The sequence below is a fragment of the Cervus canadensis genome, chromosome 16, assembly GCF_019320065.1.
Source record: "Cervus canadensis isolate Bull #8, Minnesota chromosome 16, ASM1932006v1, whole genome shotgun sequence".
Lineage (NCBI taxonomy): Eukaryota > Metazoa > Chordata > Mammalia > Artiodactyla > Cervidae > Cervus > Cervus canadensis.
The window spans coordinates 22,951,759-22,966,632 of NC_057401.1; the positions used below are offsets into that span (position 1 = coordinate 22,951,759).

The window sequence follows — 14,874 nt, forward strand, 5'->3', positions numbered from 1 at the left end:
GGAATTCCTGACTCTAGAAATTGTGTAGGCACTCAAATTTTATTTGTTGATAACTGTAGGTGGATTTCCAGCTTTGGAATTCCCATAGTTTGAAGGAACTAGAAGTGTCAAACAGTGATTCTCAACCTTTTGCAGCAGACTGAATTCACCTGAGGAACTTTAAAATAAATGCTGTATGCCCAGGCTCTTACTCCCACCATTGAATCAGAATGTCTAGCACCCAAACTCTGCTCCCTAGATGATCCAAATATGCAGACAGCATTGAAAACTGCTTTAGGGTTAGAGGTGCTGAACTTTCACTTAGCACAAGAGCTGGCTGTATCAACACTAACTGGCTATTAGCTCTTTGAGAAGATTGTGGGTTGTGAAAATGCTACATAACCATGCTTTTTCATTTTTTTTTCAGTTATGGGATGTGGTCACTAAAAAGCGACTGAGAAATATGCTTGGCCATTTATCAGTAGTTGGGGCTCTAAGCTGGAATCATTATATCCTCAGCAGGTGAGAAGCATCTTATTGGAACCAATTACGTTTGCATCACCAATTGATTACAGGTGACCAGAACTATAAAATTTGAAACCAAAACCAAAGTAAAACCAGACAGACATGATTAGTAACAGTCATGATCCTGCCATAGCTGTCAGCTGTTCAGACCTGGTGATGTTAAGTGGTCCAGCGGCCACGTGTTCCATGGTGGCTCCGTGTCTGCAGCGTGTGCTCGTACTGGGATTGTGAGGCTCAAGATTTACAGGTGAAATGATTGTTAAAGTAAAATGTAAAACTTTGTTTAAGCAGAAAGTTTCTCTGTAACAAGTAATACTTGCTAGAGGGATATTTTGTTGAAATCAGTATTTATTGATGTCAGTATCACTAATGGGGAAAATGTTAAGCTCTCTGGGGGCATAATTCCAATTCACAGACCCACAGAGGTTAGAGCTGGAAGGAAGGAACCTCATAGAATAACCAGTTCAGTGATTCTCAAACTTGACCATGTGTCAGAATGGCCTGGAATGCTCCTCAAAACCCAGATTGCTGCCCTTTCTCTGAGAATTTGAGATTCAGTAGGTCTGATGTTGGGCTGATAATATGCATTACTAATTTCTCAAGTGATGTTGATGCTTCCTCACTTTTGAGAACTAGTGATTTAGTTGTCTAACTACTTCTTTTTGACTAGAAAAGTTAAGTGACTTGTCCTTGTGAGCCTACATAATCAGTCTAAATATTTATTTAATAAGTCATTCATCATCATACTGTATTTCTTAAATAAAACTCAAAGCCGTCTATAATTTCTTTCAGTAGCTCAGATGTAAATTGAGATTTCAAAACTTTGTGATTATAGCCATACTTAAAACTACTTACACAAAATGCCTGTATAAAGGAATAAATATTTACCCTGAGGTGGTGTTGCAGCCAAGTCAGTTCTACACTTGGGTTCCTTTTACAATCTATACTGGGTAAGTTTAGTTTCATTATCCATGAGGAATATGAGCAAATATTTTCTTAGAATAATAGCAGCTAAAGCATCTGCCTGTAATTTTGGAGAGCTGGGTTCGATCCCTGAGTCAGGAAGATCCCCTGGAGAAGGAAATGGCAACCCACTCCAGTAGTCTTGCCTGGAAAATCCCATGGATGGAGGAGCTTGGTAGGTACAGTCTATGGGGTTGCAAAGAGTTGGACACGAGTAAGCGACTTCACTTTCAAAATGTTTGGAGTACTCTGTGCTAACTCTTGATGTGTATAACTGTATTTTAATCCCTGCAATAATACTGCAAAGTGATTTGTATCCCCTGTACCCTCTTTTTTTGAGGAGTAAACTGTGACAACTGCCTGAGGTCACATGGTTAGCATAAGGGGAAGAGTCAGGCTTTGAACCAGGTGGTCTGGCTGCAGAGTCTGTGTAGTTCATCAGAATGCTATTCAGGGCTGAGCCTAAGTAGTTTAAGAATCTGACACTGGACTTTGAGAAATTTCAAGAAATAATTATAGGCACTTATTTACTTTCTCCTTGGAGAAAACTAGTGCAGAAATCATTATCAGTATCACTCATTGCCTTTGAGTGATAAGACCTTTATCATCATTTGGATCCAAATCACTGAGAGTAGAGACATTATCCAGTGATTTTGAATCATATTGCAGTTTGTTGTGACTTTCAGATAGTTTTATAATCTTTTTAGATGATAGTAGAATGAACAAGTAGATCTGCAGATTACTAGAAAAAGGAAATAATATGTTTCTATGTCTAACAGATATATGGTATATACACCATTTCATTGAGATAACATGAGGTATTGAATTCCAGAAAAGTAATATTTCCTGTGTCCAATACATAAACTACTATCTGGGAAAATATGATAATCTTCTAAATTTATCTTTTCCATGCCTGTCTGCATCATATTAAAGCCATTGGAGATAGCTATCAAAGGATATATTTTTAATATCCGGATTTGAAACTGTCAGACAAATCTACTTGTGAGAAGAATCACCCAGACAGTATACTTCATCCTTATTAAGTCAAGAAATGTCTATGTTTTGAATCTATCCTAAGGGGTTTTTCAAGAGCATGAACAATACTTCCCTTCATGTTATGCTTATGCAGCAATAGGGCTCAAGTTCTCTGTCCTAACCTGCCCCTTTACCTCTTGGCAGTGGGTCGAGACTGGGCCGTGTTTATCATCACGACGTTCGGGTAGCCCAACACCATGTTGGAACTCTTCAACACAAACAAGCTGTGTGTGGGCTGAAGTGGGCACCGGGTGGCAAGCTGCTTTCCAGTGGCTGTAGTGATGGACTGCTAACTATATGGCCCCATGATCCAGGTGCAAACACACAGGGCCACCCACTAAAAGTCATACATCAACCTACAGCAGTCAAGGTAAGAAATTCAACAGTTTTGAAAGGTATGCTTGGGCTGGTGGTTAAGCATTGGGGTCATCTGGTGAAAAGGTTAGTTAAAATATAGCTTTGATAAAGTGACAAGGCAAAAGCTCTCTTGCAGAGAGCTGCTTCCTGCAAGGAGCTGCTTATATTCTTAGATGTCTTATCAGGAATACAGTGAATTGAACTAAGATATTGTCGACTACACACTGGCACTTGCCATTGGCTCTTGCCATCTACCTCTATAAGAATTAAATCATGTACCGCTGCAGCTGCTAATTTTCAGTACCCCCTGAAGGACTTCCCTGGTGGCTCAGATGGTAAAGAATCTGCCTGCAATGTGGGAGACCCAGGTTTGATCCCTAGGTCAGGAAGATCCCCTGGAGAAGGCAATACCTACTCACTCCAGTATTCTTGCCTGGAGAATCCCATGGACAGAGGAGCCTGGTAGGCTACAGTCCACGGGATCACAAAGAGTCGGACACGACTGAAGTGACTTAGCTTAGTGTGAAAGGAGTTCAGGGTGAAGAACAGAAATGAAGCAGTGTGCTTGGGGAAAACAGGCAGAACAGGTCTTCAGATAGTTTAGGAGCTGATTTTTTGAGCCCAATTCTTATATCTCCCACATCTAGAAAAGAACTAAAATCCTTCATGGTGACGACTGCTCCTTGTGACTAGCAGAAACCTACTTTAGAAAATAGGTGCTTGAGTGCATGTACTCCCCCTTCACCAAGATCACATATATACTGACCTTCCCTCTACCTCTTTGGAGTAGTTTCTCAGAGGTATCTGAGCTGCTCTCTCCTGGGCTATCGTCCTTATTTTGCCCCAAGTAAAACTTACTCACAACTCTTCCTGCTGTGCATTTTTTTAAGTTGACAGTAGAGTTTCTGGAAACTTGAACAAGCCAAGCCTTGTGGCATCTACTACCTGGGGAATCGTAAGAACAGTCACTAGTGTAAATGTTCTTGCAGGCACCGCAGACTAACCAATTAGTGTAACGAGCAGACTTCAGATGTTGACATCTGTGTGATTCTGCTCATGATGGAGCTTCTAGTTTTGCCAAAACAGCCTGTTTGTAGTAAAAGCTAATTAGAAATAGGATACTGAAGAGAATGATTACTAATAAATATAAAAAATAACTAATATTCATCCTGTGATAAAACTGAGGTTCCTGGGCTCAGGAGAATTTCTCAGTCTCTTCAAATTATATACAAAATTTTGTTTTTACTGTAACAGCTCCCTTATTCGGCCCAGTAAGGGGTGTAACGGAATGGTTATTTGAAAAAGACAAGGCAGGTAACCATGAGAAATAGTACATACATATTGTAAATCTTTAATTTCAATTTATTTTATTCAACAAATATTTTATTTTAATTCAATTTTAATTTCAAAATTAAATTGTACATTTATTCATAATACAAGGCCAAGGTCTTTACTTTGAATGAAGTTTGGCTGATTAGAGTTCTTCACTGTCTTTCTTGTATGAACTACAATCATATTTCATTGTCTGTGGTTTCTAATTATATTTATTCTGGTATCTATTTTTAATGTAACAAATTACCCTGAATCCTAGTGGCTGGCTTAACATAATCATTTTATTATCTTTTATGGTTTCTGTGGGTCAGACTTTAGGAAGGGCTCTTCTGAGCAGTCTGGCTCAGGGTCTCTCATGAGGTTGCAGTCAGGCAGTGACTGAAGCTGAAAGTGCTAGGAGCTGGGACAGTGTTGGCTGGCCAGTCATCCTTCCCTCTTCATGTGGTCTCAGAGCTTCTCTACATTTTTGGACTAGTCTTACCACATGGGCTTCCTTACCACTGGCTGCCTTAAGAGAGGTGGACTTCGTGGTTCAGGGCAGCAGGGCCAGTGCTTCAGAGAGCAAGGTGCAAGTGGCATTGTTAGGGGAAGCACACTGACTGAAACCGCCCACCCTGGCCAGGCACCATAGTAACCATTTGCATGAGTTGTTTTATGACAGGAGGTCCTGGTAAGGAACACGGAACTAATAAGCTACCACCAACTGGAAGAGTTCAGGAAAGGTCAAAAGGAGACACCGCAGGTCCGACCGCCTCCCATAATCCTTCTCTCTGGCATCCATCTTGGCTGAACAAGACATGCACCGCCAGGAAGGACTCTGAGTCAGAATGATTGGCTAAAGACAACCCAGAAACTAATCCCATCACCATAAAACCGGAGACTGTGAGCCACTGGCAGAGCAGTTCTCCTGGGTTCCCTTGCCTACTGCTCTCCACCCGGGTGCCCTTTCCCAATAAAATCTCTTGTTTTGTCAGCACTTGTGTCTCCTCGAACAATGCATTTCTGAGTATTAGATAAGAGCCCAGTTTCAGGCCCTGGAAGGGTTCCCCCTTCCTGCAACAGCATCACCTTTTATGACCCAATTCCAAAAGCCATGTAGTGACACTTTTGGTGCATTCAGTTGTTTGCAAGCCAGTCCCAAGCCCTCCCAGATTCAAAGGGAGGAGAATGAGATTCTACATATTGATGGAGGATGTTGGCAGTTTCTAGAAGGGCAAGTGGGATGGGAGATTAGTTTTTAATGATAAATGAGCTTAAACTGAGGATGAGATTAGTGTACTCATCTGATTCTGGTGTTGTAAAAAGTTACTACTATTTGGAAAAATTTATGTCAGCACTTCTGAAACTTGGAATTTACCTAAAAAATAATATATTGGAAACAAAGACATATGCCAGAATATATTCATTAGAGTATTCTTTATAAAAACAAAGAATACAACCCCCCACCCCACAGCTTTCTCCTAAAAGCTCAACCCAACCCAGTGCAAACCAAATGAAAATAAGATGAAGATCAGGGAATTCCTTGGTGGTATGGTGGTTAGGACTCTGCACTTGCACTGCTGGGGGCCCGGGTTTGATCCCTTGTTGGCAAATTAAGATCCCACAAGCTGCACGTGGTGCAGCCAAAAAAATATTGCCATTTGGAACAAAAAACAAATGAAAAAAAATCAACCTGAATGTAGCATTAGAACAAACATTAATTAGAGTATAATAACATGATAGAATATTGTGGGATAATTACAAATTATAATTATGAAAAATATGTTAAACATGGGAAACTATATAAGTGAAAACATCAGAATTAGCAACAGTAATTTATAATTAAAGAATAGGCAATTCTGTTTTCTAAAATGTATTAGTGAGAGGGTTAACAGCCTTGGTAGGAAGGCCGGAGGTCCCCAGGTGGCAGGAGGAAATAAACTGCAAGTGGCGGAAGTTTTTTTTTTTTCTTTTCTCTTCTAATCCTGTCTTATCATGGCAACACCTGGTTCAACCTGAACTTAACTTTTCTCAAACCTTGAGCTAAACAATGTGATTTTTCTTATGGAAATGTTAACATAGCTTTTCTTAAGCTATGTTAATGAAATTATGTATTTGCCTTGGAATCTGCCTTTCTTCAAATTGGTTCGCCTAAGACTCAAACCTTGAACTGATAATGGGTCAACAAACCAGTACCTCTTACTCATGGGAATGTTCTCTTAAGCAATGTTAAGGAAACTTAATGTATTTGCTTGGAAATCTGCCTTTCTTCAAGATTCATGTCAATTGCTTTATGACTGGGGATGACTCACTTTGTGTCAGTCAGTGCTATCTCAAATGCATGTTGTGGGAGAGGGGCCTGGTGCAACTCTCTCAGTTTTGAGGTGTTCCTTTATCTGATTAGCAAGTTGCTAACAGGTACAAAACACCTTGCTAAAAGCTAGCAAGGGAGCATTGTTTCTGTCCCCTTCTGATGTTTATGTCAGAAGCTTTCTCTATTTTATGCTTCAATAAAGCTTTGCTACACAAAAGCTCTGAATGATCAAGCCTTGTCTCTGGCCCTCTCTTCTGGAGGACACGAATCCTGGTGTTGTTCATAGTTCATAGCAGCAACCTTTCATTAGGATTTGAAACATAAGATTTTTGTGTTGCGAGCAAGCAGGTATAGCTCTCCATTCTCTTCTGTTCCCTTCTCTGACCTAGAACCTAAGAACACAGGTAGACAAACCAGAGGAAGACTGCATTTGGTGATCAGATTCTAGAGGTACATGTCAACTATTTTAGCAGCAGATTTTTTTGCCCCATTGGATATGTTGAATGTAGCTTTTCAAACGTATTATTGTGTAATTTTTTTGTTTGAAATACTTGCACTTGTTACCTAAATTTGAAGAAGACACCAATAGGTGAATTCCAGTCCATGAGAAGTATTCTCTGGAGAGGGCTGTAGCTCTTGCCTTTGGATCAGAGGTTCTGGAGATCTGCCATGGGAGCAGAACTCTTGAACTTCTGGTTATATGTGTGCATCTCATTCATGAGTTCACCTCCAAAGCTGACCTGCCTGTGTGATTATTTGGAACTTTAAAGGCCATTGATTGGTGTCCCTGGCAGACTGAAGTCCTCGCTGTTGGAGGAGGAATGAAGGATGGACGCTTACACATCCTGGACATAAATACTGGACAGAGCATCCAGACCCCAAGCACAAACTCACAGGTAAATGTCTTTCCTAGAGTTCACCTTCATTCTGATCTTCTAGAATCTTGTGAAAATGATATATGATAGAGCATAGCACCCAAACACACCTCTCTTTAGCTGCTGAATCTATAGGAGTTTCAACTCCTAAGAGGTTTTTTTTTTTGTAAAACCCTTTTCACCTGTGAGTTGCAAGTTAATTTAACTTGTGTATCCATTTTTTTTTTTTCATTTTCTTTCTCAGCTCTGCTTTAACTGTGAAACTTTGGAGCAGTCTGACTGGACAGTGATCATGCTGTTGTCGTTCAGTCGCTAAGTTGTATCCGACTCTTTGCAACCCCATGGACCGCAGCACACCAGACTTCCCTGTGCATCACTAACTCCCTGTGTTTCCTCAAACTCATGTCCTTTGAGTTGATGATGCCATCCAACCATCTCATCCTCTGTTGCCCCCTTCTCCTCCTGCCTCAGTCTTTCCCAGCATCAGGATCTTTTCCAATGAGTCAGTTCTTTGCATCAGGTGGCCAAAGTATTGGAACTTCAGCTTCAGCATCAGTCCTTCCAATGAATATTCAGGGTTGATTTCCTTTAGGATTGACTGGTTTAATCTCCTTGCAGTCCAAGGGTCTGTTAAGAGTCTTCTCAAGCACCACAATTCGAAAACATCAATTCTTTGATGTTCAGCCTTCTTCATGGTCAACTGTCACATTCACACATGACTACGGGATAAACCATAGGTTTGACTATATGGACCTTTGTCGGCAAAGTGATGTCTCTGCTTTTTAACACACTGTCTTGTTTTGTCATAGCTTGATTTCCGAGGAGCAAGTGTCTTTTCATTTAATGGCTGCAGTCACTGACTGCAGTGACTTTGGAGCCCAAGAAAATAAAATAATCATAGTCCACTTCAATTCATAGGTTCATTGTGCCTAAATCTCTTTGTATATTTAGTTTTTTGTTGCTTTGGGATAAACTTTCCTGGAACTAACATAATTCCTCTAATACCCTAACCCTATATGCAGACTGGAAAGTAGATGTGGACAAGCATACTGCCTAGACTTAGTTTAAAATACATTCAATGAATCAGAAATTGTCATAATTCTGTATTTTGGGGGTCATCATTACAGATTTGTTCCCTAACCTGGCTACCTAAGACAAAGGAGATTGCAACTGGCCAAGGTTCTCCCAAGAATGATGTGACTATGTGGACCTGTCCTGGTCTGGCCAGGTCACGTGGATTTTTTGGTAAGTATATAGGTAGGTAAAATGACATGTACCTATTGCAAGGTGAGCTGTTATTGGTGGAAAAAGCCATGGATAGAAGATTTTCTTCTTCTCATTCTTTGAAGTATATATTTTATCAGAGGAAAAAACCCTACTTACCACACCTCAGGGATAGACAAGTGTTTCTGAATTTGACTAAGATTGTTCATCAGTTATAATGGTCATTTTTTTTTTGCATACATGTAGGGATGATGAAGTGATAATTGTGGGCAGTTTTCAAACTGTGTTTCTGAACTCTGGAGTTAGCATTGTAACTCATTTTACCCTATTTGGAAGAAGAGCCCAACAGTGCTGTAATGTGTGGAAGTTAAGAAAATATGAAAAGGGTGAGACATTATTCTATGTGGGAAGACCATTCCAGAGCATGAGATTCTGGGGGAGCCTCTGCCCTTTCAAGACAGACTGATGTTGTTTCCTGGTGTGGTTCTGTAAACACTTACTGGCTACTTCTTGAGAGCAAGACTGCATGATGGAGAACAAGACTCAGGCCTTGTTCTCAAGCGTCTTAAACTACCTTTGAGTGCAATCTGAAATATTAAGTGGGGGCTGAGGAAAATAGAAGTGTTGGTTGTTGAAGGAACAGGGCACTGACATCCAGTCTCTTGTAGACCTCTGATTATATATTCTGTCTTCTTCCTTTTGCCACTCAACTCATTTTCTGGTCATCCCTGAAATGTATTTATTCAACATTTATTTATTAATATTAAGCATCTATTATGTACGGTAATTTTGATGGTGCTGGGCATACACAGGTGAACCAGACAGGCAATATCCTTACCATCATGGAGCCTATACTTCTGTGGGAGAAGATAGACAAAAGTCAAATATATATGATATTATGTGGTGATGATGCCATTACTCTCTGGAGATTCTGGGAATGTTATTTGGCAATGACAAAACACCTTAACAGAGGGTCTTGCTGCTTCTGCTGCTCAGCCTGGCTGGAGCTCTGCTTGGCCTCAAAATAACTTTCCATCCTTCAGCTGTTATACTGTGTGACTTGGTGAATAAAAATACAGACAGCTCTTGACAGAGCCACTTCAGTGCCAGAATGGGTATAGGAGAAGCATGAAGTGGTCCTTTGCATATATTAATTACAATTTACCAGACCTTTTTAGTTTATGGAAACATTTTAAATCAAGCCTTAAAACCTAGATGGGAGTACTGATAGATAACTTTTGCATGAATTTGCTGATGCTCAGAATAGAGACGGTATTAGTGCTTTTATTTTTTTTTTCCGTTTCTCTGGTCATAATAAGTTATACTTTTTAGTTTTAATGATTTGTGAATTTTTTTTATATTAGACAGCAGAGAGTATATTTAACCCTTCCTACTTCCTTTAAAATGTTTTTGGTTGGAGAAGATGCAGTTAATTTTGAACTTTTAGACACTAATTTTCATCTCTGACTCAGTAGTTTCTTCTATGTACAATATTTCCCCGAAGTATTTAGCAGGAAGATTGTTTTACAAATGCACATTATGTGGTCAGATAAATTTGGAAATTCTGAGTTAAATAAGAGCAGATTTTCTTTCTTAATGATGTCTCAAAGCCTTTGATACATTACATGTATTGGAACTCCTAGAGGAACCATTTGGTGTTTCCCAAGTTCATTGGGAAGTCTTTGTATGGGAACATCTCAAGATCTTGCTCTGTGAACACCGTTCAGGGGGCAATGCCACATGGTGTGGGGCTGCTGAGGTCTTCAGCTTCTATGTGTTTTTACTGTGAGTCAGTATTTCCATCGTGGGTCAAGATCAGCATTGAAAAAAAAAGAAATAGAATGGTATAGAATGGAAAAATGGAAAAGTAGGTTTTATTTTATGAAACTTTTGTCATTGTTATCAGTACATTTGCATGTATATGTATGGGGTCACCACATGTAGTTTTGACAATGAATTGTGGTCAAAAAGCTGGAAAGAAGCTATTCTCAATTATGGTCATGCTTTCAGTAATTCTTATCCTGTTACCCACAATCATAATTCTCTGGAGGAAAATTTTAGTTAAAGAGGTTCTCATCCACCTGACTATAGGAGAAAGATGCCTAATAATTTCCCCTCCTACCCACCCCGCCAACCCCCCCACCCCCACCGCCAAGGCTGTAATTTCTAAGCTTTGAAACAGCGGAGGGGACTTTCTAGCTTATAAGTGAGATCTGGCCTTTGATGAGGTTCCATCAGTCCATCACACATGCGTCAGTACATGGCCTCATTTATGGCTGTTGCTGCATAAAGAAAACCAACCTGTCAATACTTCCAGTGACAGTACTCTTGGAACATGGGGATGTAGATTCTAAAGAAGAACTTCATCTGAAATAGGTGGCATTTCCTTCTATCCTGTAAACTAAGATTGTCATGAATGTGAAAGAAGTATTTCAAGAATGCTTTTGTTTCCATCCAAAGACCATTTTCCTAACAAGTTCTGGAAGTAGCTGTCCATCTTTTAAATGAAGATATTTTTCAAAGTCTGTTCTATAAAAGATTTGGGACTTTCCCCCTGTTACTCCTTTTTCCACTTTCTCTCCCTCCTTCCTTTTCATCTTAATGCACATAATAAAGAATGCATGAGTATTTATCACTGATTATATTTATTGAATAGAATTTTCTTTTTAGGTTTAATTTTTATTTATTTTTTTTTGAATCAGCCATGGATTTACATGTATTCCCAATCCCGATCCCCCCTCCCACCTCCCTCTCCACCCGATTCCTCTGGGTCTTCCCAGTGCACCAGGCCCGAGCACTTGTCTCATGCATCCCACCTGGGCTGGTGATCTGTTTCACCATAGATAATATACATGCTGTTCTTTCGCAACATCCCACCCTCACCTTCTCCCAGAGTTCAAAAGTCTGTTCTGTATTTCTGTGTCTCTTTTTCTGTTTTGCATAAAGGGTTGTCGTTACCATCTTTCTAAATTCCATATATATGTGTTAGTATGCTGTAATGTTATCTTTCTGGCTTACTTCACTCTGTATAATGGGCTCCAGTTTCATCCATCTCATTAGAACTGTTTCAAATGAATTCTTTTTAATGGCTGAGTAATATTCCATGGTGTATATGTACCACAGCTTCCTTATCCATTCATCTGCTGATGGGCATCTAGGTTGCTTCCATGTCCTGGCTATTATAAACAGTGCTGCGATGAACATTGGGGTGCACGTGTCTCTTTCAGATCTGGTTTCCTCAGTGTGTATGCCCAGAAGTGGGATTGCTGGGTCATATGGCAGTTCTATTTCCAGTTTTTTAAGAATCTCCACACTGTTTTCCATAGTGGCTGTACTAGTTTGCATTCCCACCAACAGTGTAAGAGGGTTCCCTTTTCTCCACACCCTCTCCAGCATTTATTGCTTGTAGACTTTTGGATAGCAGCCATCCTGACTGGCGTGTAATGGTACCTCATTGTGGTTTTGATTTGCATTTCTCTGATAATGAGTGATGTTGAGCATCTTTTCATGTGTTTGTTAGCCATCTGTATGTCTTCTTTGGAGAAATGTCTGTTTAGTTCTTTGGCCCATTTTTTGATTGGGTCATTTATTTTTCTGGAATTGAGCTGCAGGAGTTGCTTGTATATTTTTGAGATTAATCCTTTGTCTGTTGCTTCATTTGCTATTATTTTCTCCCAATCTGAGGGCTGTCTTTTCACCTTACTTATAGTTTCCTTTGTTGTGCAAAAGCTTTTAAGTTTCATTAGGTCCCATTTGTTTAGTTTTGCTTTTATTTCCAATATTCTGGGAGGTGGGTCATAGAGGATCTTGCTGTGATTTATGTCGGAGAATGTTTTGCCTATGTTCTCCTCTAGGAGTTTTATAGTTTCTGGTCTGACATTTAGATCTTTAATCCATTTTGAGTTTATTTTTGTGTATGGTGTTAGAAAGTGTTCTAGTTTCATTCTTTTACAAGTGGTTGACAGTTTTCCCAGCACCACTTGTTAAAGAGGTTGTCTTTTTTCCATTGTATATCCTTGCCTCCTTTGTCGAAGATAAGGTGTCCATAGGTTTGTGGATTTATCTCTGGGCTTTCTATTCTGTTCCATTGGTCTATATTTCTGTCTTTGTGCCAGTACCACACTGTCTTGATGACTGTGGCTTTGTAGTAGAGTCTGAAGCCAGGCAGGTTGATTCCTCCAGTTCCATTCTTCTTTCTCAAGATTACTTTGGCTATTCGAGGTTTTTTGTATTTCCATACAAATTGTGAAATTCTTTGGTCTAGTTCTGTGAAAAATACCGTTGGTAGCTTGATAGGGATTGCATTGAATCTATAGATTGCTTTGGGTAGTATAACCATTTTGACAATATTGATTCTTCAATCCATGAGGCACGGAGTTTTTCTCCATCTGTTTGTGTCCTCTTTGATTCCTTTCATCAGTGTTTTATAGTTTTTTATGTATAGGTCTTTTGTTTCTTTAGGTAGATATACTCCTAAGTATTTTATTCTTTTTGTTGCAATGGTGAATGGTATTGTTTCCTTAATTTCTCTTTCTGTTTTTTCATTGTTAGTATATAGGAATGCAAGGGATTTCTGTGTGTTAATTTTAAATCCTGCAACTTTACTATATTCATTGATTAGCTCTAGTAATTTTCTGGTAGAGTCTTTAGGGTTTTCTATATAGAGGATCATGTCATCTGCAAACAGTGAGAGTTTTACTTCTTCTTTTCCTATCTGGATTCCTTTTAACTCTTCTCTTTTTCTGCTCTATTGCGTGCCAAAACTTCCAAAACTAATGTTAGAATAGTAGTGGTGAGAGTGGTACCCTTGTTTGTTCCTGAATTCAAGGGGAAATGCTTTCAAGTTTTCCACCATTGATGGTAATGCTTGCTGTGGGTTTGTCATATATAGCTTTTATTATGTTGAGGTATGTTCTTCTATTCCTGCTTTCTGGAGAGCTTTTATCATAAATGGATGTTGAATTTTGTCAAAGGCTTTTTCTGCATCTATTGAGATAATCATATGGTTTTTATCTTTCAATTTGTTAATGTGGTGTATTACATTGATTGATTTGTGGATATTAAAGAATCCTTGCATTCCTGGGATAAAGCTCACTTGGTCATGGGTATGATTTTTTTAATATGTTGTTGGATTCTGTTTGCTAGAATTTTGTTAAGGATTTTTGCATCTATGTTCATCAGTGATATTGGCCTGTAGTTTTCTTTTTTTGTGGCATCTTTGTCTGGTTTTGGAATTAGGGTGATAGTGGCCTCATAGAATGAGTTTGGAAGCTTACCTTCATCTGCAATTTTCTGGAAGAGGTTGAGTAAGATAGGTGTTAGCTCTTCTCTAAATTTTTGGTAGAATTCAGCTGTGAAGCCATCTGGTCCTGGGCTTTTGTTTGCTGGAAGATTTCTGATTACAGTTTTGATTTCCTTGCTTGTGATGGGTCTGTTAAGATCTTCTATTTCTTCCTGGTTCAGTTTTGGAAAGTTATACTTTTCTAAGAATTTGTCCATTTCATCCAGGTTGTCCATTTTATTGGCATAGAGCTGCTGGTAGTAGTCTCTTATGATCCTTTGTATTTCAGTGTTGTCTGTTGTGATCTCTCCATTTTCATTTCTAATTTTGTTAATTTGGTTTTTCTCTCTTTGTTTCTTAATGAGTCTTGCTAATGGTTTGTCAATTTTGTTTATTTTTTCAAAAAACCAGCTTTTAGCTTTGTTGATCTTTGCTATGGTCTCTTTTTTTTTTTAGCATTTAATTTCGCCACTGATTTAAGATTCTTTCCTTCTGCTAACTCCCTGGGGTCGTCATTTCTTTCCTTCTCTAATTGCTTTAAGGTGAGAAGTTAGGTTATTATTTGCGTTTTTTCTTGTTTCTTGATGTAAGCCTGTAATCTATGAACCTTCCCCTTAGCTCGCTTTTACAGTGTCCCATAGGTTTTGGGTTGTTGTGTTTTCATTTTCATTCATTTCTATACATATTTTGATTTCTTTTTTGATTTCTTCTATGATGTGTTGATTATTCAGATGCGTGTTATTTAGCCTCCATATGTTTGAATTTTTAATAATTTTTCCCTGTAATTGAGATCTAATCTTACTGCACTGTGGTCAGAAAAGATGACTGGAATGATTTCAATTTTTTTTGAATTTTCCAAGACCAGATTTATGGCCCAGGATGTGATCTATTCTGGAGAAGGTTCTGTGTGCACTTGAGAAAAAGGTGAAGTTGATTGTTTTGGGGTGAAATGTCCTATAGATATCAATTAAGGTCTGCTGTCTTGTGGTCATTAAGGTTTGTGTTTCCCT

At 39.0% G+C, this 14,874-nt stretch overlaps 1 protein-coding gene across 3 annotated transcripts in view; it reads left to right on the plus strand.

Annotated features, from left to right (window-relative positions):
* CDC20B (cell division cycle 20B) overlaps nt 1-14,874 on the plus strand; it is a 67,080-nt gene that overhangs the window by 44,447 nt on the left and 7,759 nt on the right. The window contains exons 8-11 of one of the 3 annotated variants that reach the window (XM_043488945.1): nt 407-501; nt 2,647-2,872; nt 7,255-7,380; nt 8,487-8,604. In XM_043488945.1, the coding sequence (XP_043344880.1) occupies nt 407-501; nt 2,647-2,872; nt 7,255-7,380; nt 8,487-8,604 (565 nt within the window). The remainder of the gene's footprint in view (nt 1-406; nt 502-2,646; nt 2,873-7,254; nt 7,381-8,486; nt 8,605-14,874) is intronic. The other 2 variants (XM_043488947.1, XM_043488948.1) reach the window with 2 other exon arrangements.